The 20311-nt window shown below is 51.8% G+C and overlaps 4 protein-coding genes across 16 annotated transcripts in view; 2 read left to right on the forward strand and 2 right to left on the reverse strand.

Moving 5' to 3' along the window:
* Positions 1–4141, forward strand: part of NSD1 (nuclear receptor binding SET domain protein 1) — a 131871-nt gene extending 127730 nt beyond the window's left edge. For all 9 annotated transcript variants that reach the window (XM_039880055.1, XM_039880059.1, XM_039880060.1 and 6 more), the window contains 2 exons: positions 612–816; positions 2231–4141. In XM_039880055.1, the coding sequence (XP_039735989.1) occupies positions 612–816; positions 2231–3852 (1827 nt within the window). In that variant the 3' untranslated portion in view covers positions 3853–4141. The remainder of the gene's footprint in view (positions 1–611; positions 817–2230) is intronic.
* Positions 4142–4741: 600 nt separating this feature from the next.
* On the reverse strand, positions 4742–11998 carry RAB24 (RAB24, member RAS oncogene family). 3 transcript variants are annotated; one of them, XM_039880064.1, is made up of 8 exons: positions 11527–11993; positions 11373–11441; positions 11088–11166; positions 10914–10981; positions 10730–10829; positions 10455–10505; positions 10253–10315; positions 4742–7122 (listed from the first exon to the last, which is right to left on the reverse strand). In XM_039880064.1, the coding sequence occupies exons 1-8, from the start codon at positions 11641–11643 to the stop codon at positions 7052–7054; spliced, it is 618 nt and encodes a 205-aa protein (XP_039735998.1). In that variant the 5' UTR covers positions 11644–11993; the 3' UTR covers positions 4742–7051. The 3 variants fall into 3 exon arrangements, with proteins under 3 accessions (XP_039735998.1, XP_039735999.1, XP_039735996.1); XM_039880065.1 differs by lacking the exon at positions 4742–7122 and adding an exon at positions 9771–10138 and having other exon boundaries at positions 11527–11992; XM_039880062.1 differs by lacking the exon at positions 4742–7122 and adding an exon at positions 9771–10138 and having other exon boundaries at positions 10455–10829; positions 11527–11998.
* Positions 11999–12092: 94 nt separating this feature from the next.
* PRELID1 (PRELI domain containing 1) lies at positions 12093–15286 on the forward strand. Its single transcript, XM_039880066.1, has 5 exons — positions 12093–12345; positions 12897–13122; positions 14203–14316; positions 14427–14505; positions 14737–15286. Exons 1-5 carry the CDS (start codon positions 12254–12256, stop codon positions 14883–14885), a joined length of 660 nt encoding a protein of 219 aa, XP_039736000.1. The 5' UTR covers positions 12093–12253; the 3' UTR covers positions 14886–15286.
* Positions 15287–15545: 259 nt separating this feature from the next.
* MXD3 (MAX dimerization protein 3) lies at positions 15546–19915 on the reverse strand. Of its 3 annotated transcripts, XR_005656621.1 has the most exons (7): positions 19704–19915; positions 19323–19428; positions 18615–18644; positions 18374–18488; positions 17435–17526; positions 16151–16334; positions 15546–16079 (listed from the first exon to the last, which is right to left on the reverse strand). XR_005656621.1 is itself a non-coding variant. In XM_039880067.1 (6 exons), exons 1-6 carry the CDS (start codon positions 19771–19773, stop codon positions 15964–15966), a joined length of 621 nt encoding a protein of 206 aa, XP_039736001.1. In that variant the 5' UTR covers positions 19774–19906; the 3' UTR covers positions 15546–15963. The 3 variants fall into 3 exon arrangements, 2 of the variants coding, with proteins under 2 accessions (XP_039736001.1, XP_039736002.1); XM_039880067.1 differs by lacking the exon at positions 17435–17526 and having other exon boundaries at positions 19704–19906; XM_039880068.1 differs by lacking the exons at positions 17435–17526; positions 18615–18644 and having other exon boundaries at positions 19704–19909.
* Between the last annotated feature and the right edge of the window lie 396 nt (positions 19916–20311).

Genomic DNA, 20311 nt, shown 5'->3' on the forward strand with positions numbered 1-20311 from the left:
GATGCTTCTAGGCCAAGATAATGTGATGACAACCACCGGATTTGGTGACCAAGTATGGGCTGCCAGAGGAGACCTGCTGGCTGCACCAGGGTCTGTCTTGGGGAGCAGTGGACATAAATCTAATTTGACTTAAGATTCTATAGCTTGTTGAGGGCAAAGACCCTGAATTAGTTTTCTGTGTCCTTCTGGCATGTGGCTCATACTATTGTTCAGTGAATGTTTATTGAATAAGCTAGGAAATGTGTGCGTGCATGCACACACACAGAAGTCTTCCTTAGTTTTGAAATTAAGACAAACATAAAAATAAAACTTACGAAAGGGTAACCATTAACACCGGCATTGTGTGTCAACAAAAAGAAGCACATTTCTCTTTTGTTTTATTCAGGTGGCAAGAGTAGTTGGTAACAAAAGGTACAACTAATATAACCATTTATTGGGTACCTGTGATGTACAGGATGCCTTTTTTGCATTTTCTCTTATCTTTACAACAATCTATGAGGACTGTCTCTTCCCAGAGGAGAGACTGAGGCTCAGAGAGGATAGTTAACCTGGTCAAGATCATACAACTAATGTGTCGACAGAATGTTGACTGCTCAATATCTGACCTCTAGAATCAACCCATTGCCACGGAAGAAAAGTCAAGGAAATTCAAGAAGAAGCAACAGGGGAAGCGCAGGAGCCAGGGTGAAATCACAAAGGAGCGAGAGGATGAGTGTTTCAGCTGTGGGGATGCTGGCCAGCTCGTCTCCTGTAAGAAGCCAGGCTGCCCAAAAGTTTACCACGCAGACTGTCTCAATCTAACCAAGCGACCAGCAGGTTGGTGCCAAAATCTGTTTAGAGGGCTCCTTATTCTCTGCCAGAATTCTCAGAGCCCTTTGGTTTCTCTATGCATAGTGTTGAAGGAATATGGTCCATGTTCTCTTTCTGGAAATAAATGACAGCAAAGGCTTAGAACTCTAGGTTATAGAGAGGGGAACAGAAATGCACTTGCTATGTGTCAAATACTTTATATACATTTCTGTTATTATTTTGTCCTAGCAACCCATAAAGATGAGACCTTTTCACTTTCCATTGATGCAGATGAGAAAACAGTAGAGTTTGGTGAGACGACTTATTAAATTAGAGCACATAGATGAAGTGGATTGAAAGCCAGGTTTTCTGACCTCAAGGCCGCTAAGTCATGTTCCTTTTCTAAAGAAAAAGATTGAGACAAAGTAGAGCTTTGGGTCATTCTAGTCAGTGAGGGGTGGACCTGCACCATTGTTAGCCCCCTCCAGCCTGCTGCTTAGGCAGATGTGGAACCCAGGAATTTGTGGTTGGAGAAGTCACTCACCTTTGGGTCCTTGTTTGGAGTTAGAGGGATTTTAGGGATTTTGACCTGCCATCTATTTTAAATGACAAAGGTAAGAAGCCAGTAAGAAGCCGTTCCAGGTGAGAAGATTATATATCACTAGTGTACTGGCTTGCTTCCAGGAATTGCAGGAAGAGAAGAACTTTGGGGTGGGAGTGAAAGGAGTTTGTCCCTGAATTAGCTTTCTTTCGATATGTGGTTGCCAAGGTAATGAAATAATAGAAACTGAGGTGGTATGAGGGCAAGGCCATAACATTTACCTGTTCGTGCCAAGGAGTGGAAATAGGAAATTGTTTCAGAATTAATTACTCAGGCCCATAGCTGGCACAGGCTGTGATAGAACTGATCTTGCTTATGATCCAGGAGCATAGTTTATTTGGAAGGAGCCATGGTAGAAACACTGCCTATGACATAGACTCTCAGGTGCCATTAAATGGGGGCAAATAAATAGCAGCTCAGGTTAGCTTTGTGTGGACGATGTAGGTAAAGTTTATGCTAGCTTAAAATTGAGCAAGGGTAAATCTGCTTCCATTTTTCACATTTGTATATCTCTTCCGTCTTCCTACTGCTAATAACCAAATATGGAGGAGTTTAAATTGCTGAGATTTTTCTCCTTAGAGTTGAAAATTTCAAGGCTATATAGGACAAATGGAGTTTGCAAAAATATAAAAGTAGTATCCTCACATTCTATCTAAGGGGAGCTTTTTTTATATGTGGTTGTGCAGAAGAGGAAGCTGAGATCCTGGGGCAGGGGAGGAATGAGCTTGCTGCAAAATGGGTCAGTTTGAAATAACTCTTAGGATCTGGTTCCAGAAACATGGCCCATCTCATATGTATCTCTTGTTTTCCTAAGCTTTTGTTTCACATCTGTATTTTCAGGGAAATGGGAGTGTCCTTGGCATCAGTGTGACATCTGTGGGAAGGAAGCAGCCTCCTTCTGTGAGATGTGTCCCAGCTCCTTTTGCAAGCAGCATCGGGAAGGGATGCTCTTCATCTCCAAACTGGATGGCCGTCTGTCTTGTACTGAGCATGACCCCTGTGGGCCCAACCCTCTGGAACCTGGGGAGATCCGTGAGTATGTGCCTCCTCCAGTACCGCTGCCTCCAGGCCCAAGCACTCACCTGGCAGAACAATCATCAGGAGTAGCTGCTCAGGGGCCCAAGATGTCGGACAAGCCACCTGCTGATACCAACCAGACATTGTCGCTGTCCAAAAAAGCTCTGACAGGGACTTGTCAGAGGCCACCGCCTGAAAGACCTCCTGACAGAACTGACTCCAGGCCCCAGCCTGTAGATAGGGTCAGGGACCTTGCTGGGTCAGGGACCAAACCCCAATCCTTGGTATCCAGCCAGAAGCCATTGGACAGGCCACCTTCAGTGGCAGGACCAAGACCCCAACTATCTGACAAAACCTCTTCAGTGACCGGCCCAAGTTCCTCATCCTCAGTCAGGTCCCAACCACTGGAAAGACCTCTGGGGTCAGCTGACCCAAGGCTGGATAAATCCATAGGTGCTGCCAGCCCAAGGCCCCAGTCACTGGAGAAAACCCCAGTCCCTGCTGGCCTGAGACTTCCGCTGCCAGATAGACTGCTAGTCAACAACCCTAAACCCCAGACTTCAGACAGGTCCCCAGATAAATCCCATGCCTCTTTGTCCCAGAGATTACCACCTGACAAAGTGCTATCAGCTGTGGTCCAAACCCTGGTAGCTAAAGAAAAAGCACTGAGGCCTGTGGACCAGAATACTCAGTCAAAAAATAGAGCTGCTCTGATGGCGGATCTCATCGACCTAACTCCTCGCCAGAAGGAGCGGGCGGCTTCTCCTCATGAGGTCGTACCACACATTGATGAGAAGATGCCAGTGTTGGAGTCCAGCTTGTGGCCCGTCAGCAAAGGTCTGGGGCAGATGCCTCGAGCTGTTGAGAGAGGCAGTGTGTCAGATCCTGTCCTTCAGCCTCCTGGGAAAGCCACGGCCTCCTTGGAGCATCCTTGGCAAGCTGTTAAATCACTCACCCAGGCCAGACTTCTTTCTCAGCCCCCTGCCAAGGCTTTTTTATATGAGCCAGCAACTCAGGCCTCAGGAAGAGTACCTGCAGGGGCCGAGCAGATCCCAGGGTCTCCCAGCCAAGCACTAGGCCTGGTGAAGCAGGTGAAGCAGATGGTTGGAGGCCAGCAACTACCTGGACTTGCTGCCAAGAATGGGCAGTCCTTCAGGCCTCTTGGGAAGGCCCCATCCTCCCTTTCCACTGAGGAGAAGAAGTTGGGAACCTCAGAACAGAGTCCCTGGGCTCTGGGAAAGGCCTCACCAGGGCCAGGTTTCTGGCCCATGGTGGCTGGACAGACACTGGCGCAGTCTTGCTGGTCCTCTGGGAGCACACAGACATTGGCACAAACTTGCTGGTCTTTTGGAAGAGGGCAGAACCCTAAACCAGAGCAAAGTACACTTCCAGCTCTTAACCAGGCTCCTTCCAGTCACAAGTGTGCAGAGTCAGAACAGAAATAATACTAGTAAATGTCACACGACCAGACCAGCTACCCCCAGGGTTCTTGGGGAAGGGAAATCTTTCTTTTTCCCCCTTAAAAAAACAAACCCCAACACTTACCACTGTTATTCTTTCTTTATATCTCAACACTCAGAACTCTTGTGACATTAGCCAGTGGGGGCTGTGGTTGTATGAACCATGTATGGAAATCCAATTGGGCCTCAGCCAAGGAGACAGACAGACTCGGGTCTCTTTCCCTCAACCTTTACATATGGTCAACTTGAAATAAAAAGTCCACTCTGGAGTCAAGCACGGGATTCAATTTTGCTGGTCAGGTTGGAAGGTAGGGGGCTCTTCAGCGCTGTTCTCTAGCCCTACAGAGCCCCACCGAGGGCACCTGACAAACCCTGGGAGCAACTGGTCTCTATTCAAATCAGTGGTGATTTCTTGAGTATTCATGCACGCTAGGCCAGGTGCTAGTCACTGATAGGAGATAAATAAGACCTGATCCCTGTGAGCCTAACATGCCTGCCTGGGTTTCCAGGCTGTTTTCAGGAACCTTAGACCAGGAAAAAACACGAAGTTCTGAGGGGCCCTGAGGCTCCAGACCCACTTTGTAATGTCATTTGTGGCCCCAGAAATGGTTGTGTTGAGTAAGGTTCTTCTGGTTGGGTGCATGCACATGTATGCTCATGCAGGAGGGGCTGCATAGAGGCCAAGTAGGGCTGTTGGCTGAGCAGCCACTGCTGCTTCTGTCTGAGCTGTGCAGAATCTCTGAAGGTCTGTACTTGGTGGAGCAGATGGTTGGAAGCGGGGAGGCTAGGCTCTATAAGGACATAGCTTTCCCACAGTGAAAGCAAGCAATTGGCAAATTTACCTTTCTTTTCTACAGATTTTTCTCCTTTCACATAAACCTACCCCATGCCCATCCCCCAAACACTCAGGTGCTCTCGGATTTTAGAGTCTCGGGCAGTGCACATAGGGAATCTCTCTGGCAAGCTCTGGGCTAGATCCACCACCAGCTCAGGGAGGATGCCAGATGCTGATGAAAAATTCTCCTGACTCCTTGCTCTCCCACCTGAATGGAGGGAGTTCTCTTCCTCACTAGTGGATCCTACCACCCTCCTTGAGAATTGCTATGCTCTGTTGAGAGCACCTGCCTGCTGACTTAGCTCAAAGACAAGCAAGAAGCCTTCCCCCATGACTTGTAAGAGGTGGCATTTAGAGAAATGTCCAGTCTAAGAGATGACTCCTCGTAACTGCTGATTATCTGTTACTGCTGCCCTGAGCTGGGGCTCAAGGGCTGGGAAATCTGTTGGTGCTACCTTGCCCTCCCATTCCTCCAGCTCACCAACTGCCAACAGGAAGTGCTGTTTGGCCTGTTCCTTCCCATTCAGCCATGCCTCTTTTTGTCCCTAGACCAAACGTGTTTACCTCTCTGCTTTGCCAACTTAGCCAGCAGCTTTAGCCAATAGGCCATCTGGCCCAGATGTCTCCTGGCCATTCTGTTTCAGTTACAGCTTTTACACCCTCAACAGGATTCTGTATTTTGTCCCAATTTCCTCCTCCTAAGTTCCTATTGGGGTTACTTCCATTACTCTAAGGAGGGAACAATAGTTGTTATAGAAGCATTTGCGCTTTATATAAAGATTAAAGAGAATTTGCTTTTATTTCCCAAAGTCTGTCTCTGGGGTTGAGACACTTGAACTCAGGCAGAGGCACAAGGCTGGGCAGGGCTGCCCTGAGTTTAGGGGCCTACCCCTGCATCTCACTTAGACCTCAGACTCTCCTCTGTAAATTCCACCTGCCTAGTTCTCCTCTTTCATCCCATCTCTCTTCCCACATCAGAGAGGAAAAGCTCTATTCAAAAGGAAGAGAAAACAAAGCATCTTATTTTCTTTTTTAAAAATTTTAAACCATGGAAAAGATATTTTTAAAGAATTCCACCCAGAACATTAAAGTTCATTATATTAAGTATTTATCATGTGTGAGAATAATAAGTATATAACTGCAGCTATTAGGTCTCTTTCCCTAATCTCTTAGGTTGTATGAGTAGGGTTTGCTTGGTGCCAGTCCTGTGCCCTTTCCTCTCCTGTCATCTGTAGTCGTGATCAGAAAAAGATATCCACACTGCACTGTCAGAATCTCCGTTCACTGTGTTGTGTGTTAAATTATCGTAGCTCTTTGTTTCATGAAATAAACTGTGAATTTTTTTTTTGTGGGGGGCGGGGTTGTGCAGGCTGTGTAAAAATTTGTAAGTGGAGAAGTTTGATCCTGAAGTAGCTTCTCTGAAGTAGGCTTGCTAGGGGATTGACAGCCGCTCTAGATATGTCTCATAGGACAGGAAGGAGTGAGGGAAAGGTGGGCCATGATTTGCCACTTTGTGGTTTTGGTTCTTTCCATTCTCTACCATTCACTGGAAATTTCCTTCCAGACCTGCCTGGGGAAACAACTGAGCTGTGCTTGGTTTAGAGGGAGGAGGCAGTTCTTGAAGTGGATGGACTACCAAGCTTTCATGAGGGCCACTGAAAGACTCTCAAGTTGAATGGAAACTAGAAATTCAACCATCAGGCCCACTGCTTGCAGCATCTGATACTAGATTGTTAACATCAGGAAAGCAGTCATTGTACAGTCAAGACTGTTGTGAAGTGAGACTCTTGCCTGGTAGTGGGGAGAGGGTTATTTTGTCAGCCCTTGGGGACTCTCCTGGAGCCTGTACTGAGACCTTTTCTTCAGAGCATGTGAAGTGGCAGTTACAAGGCAATCTTCTCTCTCAGAAACTCCTTGTCTTTGTATGGGGTGGGGTTTAGCTTGGACCTCCCCAGGAAGCCTCTCTGAGGGGGGCCATCACTTTGTAGATAGCTAGAAAACCAGTAACCTTTCCTAGCCCTGTTAAGTTGGAAAAAAAAATATATGGAAACTTAAAATTTGAATTCAAAGCCTCATTTGCTGCTTCTACTGGAGCAAACCAAACCAATTCTAATAGCAAAATAGTTGTCACTGCTACAAAAGCATCCAAGTTTTTAAATGTCTACTTCCCCCTGAAGTTACTGTTTGAGGTGATTTAAATCACCATGTGATCCTCTTCTGAACAACTACCAAATCTATATCTTTGGCATTGATGAAAATAATTATTGTATTCTTCACATCCTCTACCCCACACCACGGTCAGGGCATGAAATGCATCAGCGATCCTTTCCCAGACTTGGCAGCATCTCCTCACTGGAGCTGGACTCCCTGGTCGCTTCGTGAGAACACAATGGCAGGAAGTCTGGTCCTGGCAGTTCCCCCTGTGGAGAGGCATCAGGAGAGCACTAAACGTGGACGGATTTTGCCCTCAGCAACTCAGGTTCTCCTAAGGCTTTTTGGGAGAATATTGACATCTTGAAGTTTGTCAACCAGGAGGTCAGAATGGCCCAGTATCCTAACCTGAGATCATGGCAGGAAAGGAGCTGCCTGCCACAAGCCCCTTTCTACTGAATAATGTCTGGGCCGTTCCATGTGAGAGACATTCCATGTCATTTAGAGCTAGGTGGCTGCTGCATAAAACTTGCACTGGCTATGGCCAGTTAGTACTCAGCAGAGCTTCCTAGGTCCAGTGCAGCGGGGCCAAAGGTCGCTGTAGAATAAATTGAAATAAGAGTAGATAATTGTTTTGTACACACACACAAAATGTAATGATGGTGCTACTTTCCTGGTATAAATAAGCACTGCCAAGGGTTGAGGGACTGGCAAATTGAGAAACCCAGATTCCTGTTTGGGAGAAAGAGACTATGTAGAAGAATTTCTTTGAGGCTCTGTTAGAGCAGGAGAAGGCAGAGCCTCGATGAAGCCTGCGGGTGGCCCTGCAGTGGTCTGGCCTGATCCAGAGGTGGAAGAGATGAGGGTGGGCATTGAGTTTCTCAGGGCTGGTGTCACCTTGTCTATAGCCTCCGTCCACACTGCCTGGAACTGGTTGGTAGAGAGCTCCAGGTGCTGGGTCTCCCTCAGTTACCTTCTGCCCCTCTCTACCTCTTCCTCTCTCATGAGAGCACTCTCTTGCTTATGAAGATTAAGAGTAATATTTCTTAAGGAAGTGGAAAGTTTATTTTAATTAGAAATCCACAGCCTAGGGAGAAATGTTTCCTACAAACAAGTAAAAACAGCATGTTATATCTTTCTGGTCCCTTCTCTCAAGCTGCTTTCCTATGACTTCCCGAACATCAGGCTATGGAGGGTCTTTAGGTGTCACTCCCTGGAGTCAAGCAAAGTTTTGCAGACAAGAGGCCAGCCCAGGGCTAGGAGCAGAGATGAATGGTTCTGGTGCTTTAGACTTGCAGAGTAGGGACAGGGAATGGGCGGTCTCTGGGTCTGTCGTGGGTGCTGCCTGTGTGTGCATGTAGGTGAGTGTGTAGAAGATGGGTGAGTGCAGCGCACAGGAGCTCATGGAAGAGCAGCTTTCTATGTTGTGGCAAGAAGCAGGCTGACAATAGAGATCTGTCTTTATATTTTTAAGAAAGGGATATGGGGTATCAACTGAGGTCCATCATTTTTTTTTTTGCCCACTCTTAATCCCCGCCGTGGTGTCAGCTGTAAGGTAAAAACTCCTAGTGGAAAAGGGGAGCCCTGTGTGCTAGAGTCCCCATAAGCATGTACTGTAATTCTTTGTATATAGAAAAAAAAAGAAATTACTGTAAGTAAGTTTAACTTTTACTCTTATGGCCTGCCTATGTTGTGTTTTTGTTATCAAATGAAATTATAGACCAACAGGAGGAGGAGATGGTTTGGGATAGGAAGCCCGAAGCCAACCCCGAGCAGTTCAAGTGAGGTTTCAGTGGGAACTGTAGGCCCCTTCTCCAACACCCCATAGGGAGGCCGGAGGTTCCCCTCCAGTAGTCTCATCTCTTGGAGTGGAGTGGTGGTGGCGTTCAAGTCCCACACAGGAAGCCTTCATCACCATGAAGGAAGGTATTTGAGAAATTAGGTTTAAAAGAAGGAAAGCCGGAACAAAGCACTTCAGTGCAAATCCCAGCCATCTTGACCAAGTTTTTGGATTTGGATGGCAGGTCACGAGGCAGGTGCCCCAGGCTGCGTTGGGGGACGCTCTGGCCTAAGAGCACTTGAGGTAATGGGGCCAAAGAAACCTCCATGGTGGAGATGGAAGGGCACCGCCATAGCACCTTTTGGTTTGAGCAGGGAAGGTATCAGCCTATCTGATTGGCACCTGGAAGAATCATCACAAAATATTTGTGGTCCCAAGACCCAAAAGCCATTTTGGGGGGAGGCTTGGGAGTCTGCCTCCCCTTCTGACCTTAGTCCCAAACTTCTTGCCCCTTCGGCAAAATGCCTTCCTGCCTTCCCAAAAAGTATAGGAAGATAAGCATTTCTGGAGTTATTTTTCACTCAGGATCTTCACAGTCCTGAAGTGGGTAGCAGTTACCTCACTTTACAGGTAAACTCAAGTCTCTAAGTTAGTAGCTGATCTGGATCCCATTCTGGATCCAAAAGACCTGTGTTGCAGAACCTCTGATTTTCCTGCCATTAAAGCACATTGTAGGATATTGATGGGAAGCTCAAGACCTGAGCCACAGGCATGACTCACGGGTGTAGATGTGACAGATGCGGTAGAACCAGCCAGTCTGAGGTAGAAGTGCTCAATCCTTTGATCTCTGGACACTATTTAAATGCCTGCCTTGCTCTTCTCAGCACCATTGAGAAGGAATTGTAAGCTTTGCAATGCCCTAACCCCAGCCTCTCACCCTATCTTTGTCCCCACTGAAGTACAGGAAAGGGCCTTGTTTCTCCATTGTCTCATCTGCAACCCTGCAGTGAACTTGGTTTTCAGTGGAAAATTAAGAGATGGGAGGAGCCTTAATACAGTAAGTGAGGCCAGCCAGGTGGCCTGAGACAGAACTAGGTGTCTTGACACCCAATCTACACAGCAGGGAAAGGGGCAGAGTGTGATTCACAGTGCATTGATTTTATTTACAAATCAGAAGCCACTTAAGTAAGTAATCTGCAGACACAAGTGCTGTCCAGGGCAGAAGCCTGGGGTCCAAATCAGCCCTCCTAATGCTCATCAGCCCAATGCTGCGTCCGTTCCACGGACCAGCACAGGCATGTGCCCCCTCTGCTGCCATAGGGACCTGGGATAGTGCACATATTTGACCACCCAAGCCCAGACAAGAGCTAGGTCCAGTCCCTTGGTTGGGAGACAGGGGAGAAATTCCTTTAATTCCCCTGGGGCCAGATGATTGGTGACTCAGTGATGACAACAGCTGTAGAAGTAGGGGTTTGCCTTCTGGCCCAGGTCCACGCCCTTGTCCTCTGTCAAAGAGAGGCAGTAGCTCAGCACCATTTTGTTGGGGTATCAGGTGAGGTGAAGGGGGCCAGATGCTGAGGCCTGGAGGAAGTCTCCAGAGAGGCTAGGGAAGCACACACCTGTCATCACTTGGAAAGCAGCCACACTGACGTAATCCTCTGCCACTTTCTGGAAGAGCTCGTCTGGCAGGAAAAAGGATGATCAGTGAGGGCTCAATGCCAACAGCCCTGGAATTACCCAGTGACCTAGCCCTCTAGGCTTTTATCTGCCGCCTCTGGTGCCCCTGTTTCTTCCTGCTGTGAGGCCCAGGATAGCACTCACCCACACTCTGGCCTGTCTTGCTGGATGTTTCAAAGAGCTGAGCTTTGATATCTGCAAAGAAAAGTGACTAAAAGTCCCGTACCTGAGAATCAGGTGGACACAGACATAGGGGAAGCCTAGCAGTTCAGGGGCTCTTCTGGACCCCACAGGTTCAGGGGGGCCAGAAAGCCTTCCCAGGGTATCTTGCCATGTCTGCCAATGCAGTCTCTTTTTACAGCGACCCACCCAAGCAGCCACTTCCCTCCCCCATCCCCAGGGAGCTGAGGAGCAGCTACTGTCTGCATAGTCCTGGACATCGTGGAAGTCCACACGTCGACGCCGCCTGTCCTCCTCCAGCAGGTCACTCTTGGTGCCACACAGGTAGATCTGACAACCCTGAAGCAGAGGACAAGGTCAGGGTCACCCCCACGGACCACCAGAGCCCCAACCCTGGTCCTCTTGTGAGGTCTGGCCACCTACCTCCTCTAGGTTTTGCAGTTCCTTCACCCAGAACTTTGCCCGCTCAAAGCTGCTGCTGTCTGTGAGGTCTTGGTATGAGACACAAAAACACAAACATGGGTCAAGGGTTGTTCTCTAAGGCCAGCCTGAACCCACCCCTTCTTGTCTGAGAAACAGACCAGAACCCCCCCTTACCATAGCAGACGATGGCAGCCTTGGCACCCCGATAGTAGATTCGGCTCATGGCCTCGTAGCGCTCAGAGCCTGCTGTGTCCTGAAGGGCAGGAGGAGGCTCAGACCTGGCCTGAGTTACTGAGCTACTCCCCAAGACTGCAAACTAACACCACGTCCTCCAGACCCCCATTTTAAAATGGGTTCTAGAGAAATGGCCTCTGTATGGCCACAAGTCAGCCAGGATAGACAAAACCTAAGCCTCCTCAGGAATGGGTTTGCCCAGGACTTCTTTCCCAGAGGACTTACCCAAATACCCAAAGTGACCGTCCGGTCTCCGACGGACATCACCTTAGCTACGAAGGCGGCCCCGATGGTCTGCAACCAGGGGGGTAAGCGATCAGGGCCATGGGTGAGGGCTAGCCCCCTCCCACCTGTGCCCGGCCCCGCGGGGCGCACTCACGTTCTGATAGGGCCCCACCAGGAAGCGGTTATGCACATATCGCTCCACCAGGCTCGTCTTGCCTACGTACTCTTTGCCCAGCATCACCACCTTGACGTCCACGCGCTGCCCGCTCATGCTCCCGGGGCCGCCTCAACCGCGTTAGGGGCCTGAGCCCGCGCGCGAGGTAAACTCGGATCTCCGCTCGGGCAGGCAGTGCCCAAGGCTGTCCCTATGACTCAAGATACCGCGTCGGGATCGAGCTCTGGCAGAGCCCCACCTGCCCCCGCTCTTCGGCCCCGGGCGCTGATCTTTACAAGAGCCCAGGGCCTGGGGCAGCCTGAGAGCGCGCGGAGCAGCGCCCTCAACGGCGCCACACGCCGCTTCCCAGTTCTCTCGCCTCCTGGATCAGGCGCCGCTCAGGCTCGGATTCGCCACCGAGCCTGGGGTCCTCTCCAACAAGGCTCGGCCTGCAGCGCTGCGAATCCCGCGGAGGAGGGGGTAGAGGGGGCGGGGCCTCTGGTCACGTGGGCGGGCGCCGGAAGTGGTAGGTACTGCGAGGCTGCGCCGGAAGTAGTGGGAGGCCCGACAACTCCTCATGGCGGCGGCTGCTGGTAGGGCGCGGTGTGGTGGTGACTGAGCAGCGAGCCTGGCGGGCGTGCGCCGAGCCCCGGCCTGGCCTCCGCGTGCCCCCCAGGCTCTGCACCCCTGATGCTGCGCGGGTGCTGAGCCCGCCCCGGCCGGGACGATGGTGAAGTATTTCCTGGGCCAGAGCGTGCTCCGGAGTTCCTGGGACCAAGTGTTCGCTGCCTTCTGGCAGCGGTATCCGAATCCCTACAGGTACGTAGCCCGAGAAAGAGCATCCCTCCCCCCTCGCTGTTTGGAGAGCAAACTGTGGGCGAGGAAACACGAGTCCCAGGTAGGGGATCGCGGGAACTATGGTTGTCCTTAGGCAAGAGGACCCTGTCGGGGAAGCAGCCAGGCCTGCAAGGTACCAGAATGAGGCTGGGCCCCGGGCGGTGGTTTACTGGAGGTCTTAGTCTAAGGTTCTCTCATCTCGGGGTCGTGAGACCGGAAGAGGCGGCAGCACAGGAATTGGGAGGGATCCTGGGGTTATAATTCTGGGCGCTCTCCAGCGATGCAGTAAATCATGAAGTCCGGCCGTACTGGAATACCCAGGAATCCAGGTCAGCGGCGGAGCAGGAGTTGGAATTTGCCCTGGGATAGGTTTACAGGACTCTACTTCACGTCTGAGCCACAACACACACAGATCACTGCAAGTTTGGGGGAAGGCCTCAACATTCTGGGCAAGGAGGCTCCAAATGAGAACTCCAACAGACAGTCTTTCAGGGACTGGCTCTCAAGGGTCACCTTCACTCTGACACCTGCAGCAAACATGTCTTGACGGAAGACATAGTGCACCGGGAGGTGACCCCTGACCAGAAGCTCCTGTCCCGGAGACTCCTGACCAAGACCAACAGGATGCCCCGCTGGGCTGAGCGACTATTTCCTGCCAATGTTGCTCACTCAGTGTACATCCTGGAGGATTCTATTGTGGACCCACAGAACCAGACCATGACCACCTTCACCTGGAACATCAACCATGCCCGGCTGATGGTGAGACCCTTTGGTTCCCCCCATTCCAAAAAAGAGGCTAACAACCCTCCACAAGTCTAGACATAAAGGTAGAAAACAAAATCCAGGTACATGTAGCTAGGGAGCCAGTGATGCAGGGGAAGGGAGGCAGTGGTTTTCAGATATCCATCAAAGCCATAAGGGTGCCTTGGATGTGCCTTAGACAGGAGAGAATCTGGGCCTCTTACCCTGCATGGACTAGAGGAGTTACCCTCTTCTGTGTCTTATATAATGGATTTTTGCCTGAGATTTGAGGGGAAAAGGGGTTCCATATACCTTTGATCTCTTGCCTTTAAAACTTGAACACTCATGGTTTAAGGAGCGTTCTACAGTATCTCCTCACAATATGAAGCTTTCTAAGAACTTTCATTCTTAGCTAATATTCACAATAACCCTGGGAGGAGGAGGATATTACTCTCTCTTGTACAAAGAGGAAAGGGAGATTCAAAGAGGGGAAGTGTCCTCCAAGGTCACAGAGTAAGCATGCAACTTAATTCATTGCCTCAGAGTTACCTGAAGGCCTGACAGCAGTCTACCTTGAGGACACTACCTCTGTTCTCTAAATTACCAAGATAGTGATCCTACTGCAAGAAATGTCTTTCAGTCCAGCTGCCAGACAGGTCTTTGAAGTGTTTCTCTTAGAAGTGCTGATCTACTTTCTCCTCTCTGGAAATCTGACATTTGGCCAGATTTCCATTTTTATTTGGACTGCCAGGATGCTCAAGCACTGCAACAGAGGGAAGACAGGCTACCAACACTGCACATGTCTAGACATAAAGGTAGAAAACAAAATCCTGGGCCAAGGTGGAGCTGGAAGGCTCTTTGCTGATCTCAAGAATCCATGTGGCTTCTAGTTTAAGGGGTCAAAGGAGAGGTGTTAGAAAGCAAAATGACCTTTGTTCTTGCTCTTCCTGTAACTGCAGCTTGGGATGCAGTAAGGGAAAGGAATGGATTTTCATTTTACTGGTTTCCTTCGTGAAAAGAGGAAGGGGATCAAATTTATGTGAAGTTGGCAAAATGAAAGACTGTCACACGATTGTGGTTGACCTGACTCCCGCACAGGTGGTGGAGGAACGATGTGTTTACTGTGTGAACTCTGATAACAGCGGCTGGACCGAAATCCGCCGGGAAGCCTGGGTCTCCTCTAGTTTATTTGGCGTCTCCAGAGCTGTCCAGGTGAGCGTCATGGGGGTATTGGGGCTCTGGGGCCCAGAGCATTTTACATAGAGACTGAGCTGGGAGTCAGTGGGCAGCTCAGAATCCTTCCTTTTCTCATTTTTTGCCAGGAATTTGGTCTCGCCCGGTTCAAAAGCAATGTGACCAAGACAATGAAGGGTTTTGAATACATCTTGGCCAAACTGCAAGGTGAGAGCTCTGGGCACTGCTGGGGAAAACTTCCTAGAGGCTGGGGTCAAGTCCTAGCTGTCCTGACTGGTGTGGAGCCTGGGGCTGTCACTGCTCTATTCTAAGCCTGGGACTCCATCTGTACCCTGCCTTTCCAATGGGGCCTGACCCTCAGAAGGTGAATGTTTTGGGGAGTGATTAGATGGGTCTTCTTGGCACCATATGAAGCCAGTCTCCTGCTCTTTGTTGCAGGTGAGGCCCCTTCCAAAACCCTTGTTGAGACAGCCAAGGAAGCCAAGGAGAAGGCAAAAGAGACAGCACTGGCAGCTACGGAGAAGGCCAAGGACCTTGCCAGCAAAGCAGCCACCAAGAAGCAGCAACAGCAGCAGCAGTTTGTGTAGCCAGCCCAGGCCCTGGTGCAGCAACACATCAGGCCACCTGGCTCCAATCTTTCTGCCCTCCCTCTTGTACTTTATTATTAAAAGTCAACTTCCAGCCCAATCTACTGTCTGGGTGGTGGGTGGGATGGTGTCTTATTTGGCATCTATATGCACCAGACATGTTACCCAAGTCTGGGCCAGGCCTGCTTCTTCCCCCATGGGGCAGCTGAGAACAGAGGTATAGAAAGCTGCTGGGACTTGGTTATTGTCACAGACACCATGCAGGCACAGTGGTCATGGACGCTAGACTGTAAGCTCCACGAGGGCAGGGCCCTTGGTTTTGTTCTCTGATATGTCCCAAGTACCTGGAACGATATCTAGCACATAACAGGCACTCAATAAATATTTGTTGAATTCACTCAGCCCCAGTCCTGGAGTCAGAAAGCTTTGGTACGAATCTTGACTCCACTGTTTTCCTGGCTTTGGACCTTAGGCAAATCATACTGCTCAGCCTCAGTCCCACCTGCAAGTGAGGACAGAGGCCTCTGGGCTATGAGGATTGAAGGGCCACTGTTGGGAACAGTCAGCAGCCTTATTGGTGGCTACTGATCTCATTTCCTCTTTCCCAGTTTGCGGCTGGAAGTTCCCCCATTTTCGTGAGGCAAGACCATGGACAGGAAGTTAAGAAAGAGTCTTTTAATGAAAATACTGTACAGTATGGGGCAAAGGCCAGGGGGCCTTGTCCAGGAAGGAACATGAGGGCCCAAGAGGCTTCCTGTCCCCATGGGGACAGCGGAGCCAAGTGCTACAAAAAACTGCCTGGAAAAGCAGCTCAGGCCAAAACTGCCTGTCTGCCTGCCTTGCCTGCCTTGCCTGCCTTGCCTGCCTGTGGGGCTCAGGGAGGCCAGGCCCTGCTCCCAGGAGAGATGTGGCAGCACCACAGGGCAGGGGACTGCCTGTGCTCACGCAAACGTCCTTTTAGTCCATTCCAACTGGAGGTGACTCCAAGCAGCCCCTGAGGCTTGGGGTAGGGCTCCTACCTGGCAGAGTGGGGTGGAGGGCAGGCTGCGGGCAGAGGTGTGCTTTGGGGTGTCGAGGGTCATAGCCAGGCGCCACCGTGTGAGTAACTGTGCTCCCGACCCGCACGGAAGCCTGGCAGCAGTTCGGCCTCTGCACCCCCAAACACCAGGCTCTCCACGTCCACCTCCAGTTCCTCTGCACAGGGACAGTCCAGTCAGCAGACCTGGCCCACCACTCGCCCCAGCCCTCCGCATCAGGACACTCACCTTGGTCTGAGTCAGAGCGCTCTGAGGAGAGGCCCGAGGAGTCCAGGCTGTCTGCCCTTACCCGCTCCCGCTCGCCTGCCCCTAGGGGCGCCCGGAGCTGTTCCAGCTGCTGCCGCAGGCTCTGCTGCCGGCTGCGCAGCTTCTCCTTGAGCCGCCGGGCCCGCTGCTCTTGCTCCTCCAGCTTCTGTAGATCCCAAGAGAGCAAAGGGCTGGATTCAGCTGCCTGGGGGCCCAAGCCTCATCCCAGTACCACTCAGCAGTGAACCATGGACACTTGGTGACTGCCTGCTGCAGACGGGGGCTCACCAAATTGGGGCCCCACAAGATTGCTCCTACATCCCCAGTTCCTCCTGTCCCAGGTAATTGGCCTGTGAGTTCTCTCTAGCTGGATGGGAAGAGGAAGCAGCACAATCTCAAAGACCTTTGGGCCAAGTCAGATGATATGAAGGAGTGGTGTGTGCTCGGGGTTGGAGGACAGTGTGTGGCACATCGGCAAGTGTGTACTCCAGCTGAAAGAGGTGGCCACCTCTAGGTTCCAGCCAATTACTGCCACATGGAAATAGGCCCAGTGCTGCCAGATCTCCCAGTTTCTTTAATGAAGCTAGAAAGTCAGATTTTCCATGTCAAATGTCCTTTTAAGTGCTGCCAACTAATTTAAACGTTTAGAAAACTACAGACTAAACAAAAGCGTACCAGCTTGTAACTCCTGGTCGACCCTCCCAGAATCTCGATAGCTTTAGCACTACTCTGCTCCCCACACCCCACCAGAGGTCTTCCAGTCCCCACTCAGTACCAGGGACTGGAAGCTGAGGGTTCTCCCATTAGAGCCCTCAGTGAGCAGGAGCCTGTGTTCAGTCAACAAGAAGGGGAGCAAGTATGGGGCTAAGGGGCATTGGGACTGGATGTAGGATGAGTAATTGCTGCCTGGGTGGACATGGGTGAGAAGTGCCCCGGCAGAGGGGGACCGGTAAGAGCACAAAGAATTCAGCTTTTTGGTGGGGAGTGAGGAAGAGATGATAGCAAAAAATCAGGCCAGTGGCAAGGCCTGAGTTATAAAGGGCCTGGAGTTGACAGGAGGTGAGGACTGAGACTGTCCTGTCAGGAGCCTTGGACTGTTTTCGGCAGGAGATGGGCCTGGGCAGATCTATGTGATAAAAAGAACATCCTACGGCAAGGCAAAGGACAGCCTAGTGGAAGCAAAACAGGAAGCAGAGTGTCCAGGAGAGGTGATGGGGCTTCAAAGAAGGAGTGATACGCAGGTCCTACCCACCAGCCAGTCAGTACCTGAGGGGTATACCATCCCTCCAAGAACCAGGCCAGGTAAGCTCCATGTGAGAAACAGGCCTGCTATCCGGCGAGGGTGTTATCCAGCCACCCTGAGGGGAACATAGGTACCTATGGGACAGTGCAGTTTTCACACTGTGATTTATTTGCCACATGGCACATCTATCTGTCTCTGTCACAACCACCTGGGCCTGGATTCTGAATCTGCCTCTCATGAGCCCAGCTGTGCCTCCACTTCTTCCTCTGTCAAAAGGGCCAAAACAAACAAACAAACAAAAAAAACAAAAAACAAAAAACCACTAAAGAAAAAGGGCCCAGGAGGGCAGGAAAGGTCTCCATTATTTCCAAGTTGGATTATAATTCCCATTCTCTGGCTGCCTGGGATTTTGAGTCAGCATACTCTGCTCATGTCCACCAGGGGGCAGCAGCAGGGCCCTGGACAAGCAGATGACTACTGCCTTCTCAGTCCTTTCCCCTTCCTGGCCTCTGGAGCTGCCTCCCAAAGTAGCTTCAGGACAGGACTTGAAGGATGGGGAAGAGAAAGAGCAAGGACCAGCCCTCTGCAGCCTAAGGGGCCCTTCCACATGACCCATCACGGAAACTCCCAACGGCCACACCACCCATACAAAAGAAAGGAAGTCCAGAGAGGCTAAGTGCCTGGCCTCACAGTTGGGATGGAAATAATAATACCTGTAATAACAACAGTGAAAGTTTATTGGGCAAACATTGAAGCGTAAGCCTCAGAACCATCCTCTGAGTTATTTTTTGCTTTTCTTCCCATTTAAGAAAGTTGGAAACTAAAAGCATAGAAAACTGTTCCCCCTCACACTGTGAAGCTCTAACCAAGGCCTCTCTCCCTGGTTCTACCCAACAGCTCCCTACTACACCTGTTCACCTGTCCTGGAAAGGCAACTCTAGGGTGCAGGGGTAGCCTCTTACTTGGATGTGCATCCTGGCCCGGCGCAGGAGACTCAGTGTAGTGTATCGGGCACAGTCAGCTCCCAGGGGCATCTGCTGCTTCAGCTGCTCCAGGCACCGCTTCAGCTGGGCCCTCCTGCAGGGAAAGGGGTCTGGAGGGCAGTGCCAGCTGTCTTGCTGGCCAGAGGGCCGGCAGGGAAGGCAAGGCCACAAGGAGGTGGTTCCTGGGATCTGCTGCTGTCAAGGCAGGGCTGGGACTCACCTGCGCTTCTCCAGCTCATTGTGCACAGACCTGTCAATGCCAGGTAAGACAGGATGAGGGGATGTCAGCTGCTGCCCACACCCTCAGTCCCAGGCTCCCAGGGGCTCAAAACCCACTACTGACGTCTGCCTCAAACTAGCTCCGGGTGGGACCCTGTGCTGGCCTTGGGTACCTGAATTGCCAGGTGGAGGCAGAGACACACAGGAGGCCAAATGCTGAGAGGCCTGCTAAGGTGGCTGTGGGGTCCAAACGAAGGCCCCTACAATCAGTCAAGAAGGGCTTCCTGGGCAAGGGTGACAGCTGAGCTGAGCCAGAAACACAAGTTACCCAAAGCGGGTAGTGAAAGGAGAGGCACTCAAATTGGAGGGAATGGCAAGTGCAAAGGGTTGAGACAAGGAGAGAAAAGGAGCAAGCCTGAGGGAGAAAAGGAGTGGTTTGATAGGTGGAGTGTAGGAGTGAGAGTGGGAACGGGACTGAGAACTGCCTTGTTCACAGTTCCTGGCACATTGGGGGTGCTCAAGAAATAGCCCTTGAATGAATAAAAGGGTGTGTGTTTGGAGGGTGGGGAGATGGCAGGAGGGGCCTGAATGTCTCCAGAGTAGGGAACCTGGCCCAGAAGACGCAAGCAACAAGGGGAAACTGGCCTAAGAAGGAGCCCGAAAAGGGACTGCGCCCATCCCCCCCCCCGTTCTCCCCGGCCCTCCTCACCGTCCACTGTCCGGCGTGCCAGAAGCTTGTGGGGATCGCTTCCTTCTCCTGTGGACGGAGCCCGGACTGCGGTGCGGGCACAGAGACGCGTAGCCATGCTCAGCCTCTGCCAGAAAGAGCCCCCGCCCGCGTCAGGCTGGGGCTGGTCGCAGCGGGCGCCCCTGGCACGGCACAGTCAGGGAGGAGCTTTTGGCGCCAGGGCCATTTCCCCAACCCCTCCCAGCCCGACCGCCCGCGGACCCCTCTCGAGTTGAAGGTGGGGGTTCCCCAGGGCTATTGCCCCAAGGCCATGCATGCATCCTTCAAGTTGGGAGCCAAGTCCAGCCCGGGCCCGTGTCAGCTAGATTGCCGCCTGGAATCCGGCCAAGGGTTGTGCCTCACCTCTCTCCCGGCGTTCCAGGAACTCGGCTGCCTGCAGCAGGACCTGGATGTTGCTGGCCACGGGTTCCATATCGACGACAGCTGGTGGCGGGTGGGCCTGGGGGTGCGGGCCGGAGGAGCCGCTACACCACTTTTGTTACAATGTAACTGAAACGGTGCAACAAACACAGGCTCCCGGCCCCGCCCCCGGGACGCCCCGCCCCCGGGACGCCCCAGCTCCTTGCCCCGCCCCCTGGGACGTGCGGAGACTGCAGCCCACCCCCCCGGCGAGCAGCCCGCCCCCTCGGACTTCCGCGGGGCCGCCGCGGGCGCCAGCTCCAAGTCTGGCTTTGGGCGAACCCCCAAGCTCGGGAGTGATGCGTCTCGCCCGCTTTGCTCAGCAACTACGCGCCGACTACTTGGAGTCCCTGGGCCTCAGTTTCCAGCCCGTGCTGATGGCAATGGCCCCGCATAGAGAATCGTGCTCTATGGGTCGTGGTCCCCGGAATGCCCCCGGTTAGGCTGCTGCACATGGGCGCTGCGGAGGCGGGGCAGGCGGGCGCCCTAGCCCATTTGCGGGTTGTCTCGGGAGGCTCGCGGGCGTCACCTTCGGGGCGGGACAGAGGAGC

Source organism: Pteropus medius, unplaced genomic scaffold (assembly GCF_902729225.1).
Source record: "Pteropus medius unplaced genomic scaffold, Ma_sr-lr_union100, whole genome shotgun sequence".
NCBI classification, from domain to species: Eukaryota; Metazoa; Chordata; class Mammalia; order Chiroptera; family Pteropodidae; genus Pteropus; species Pteropus medius.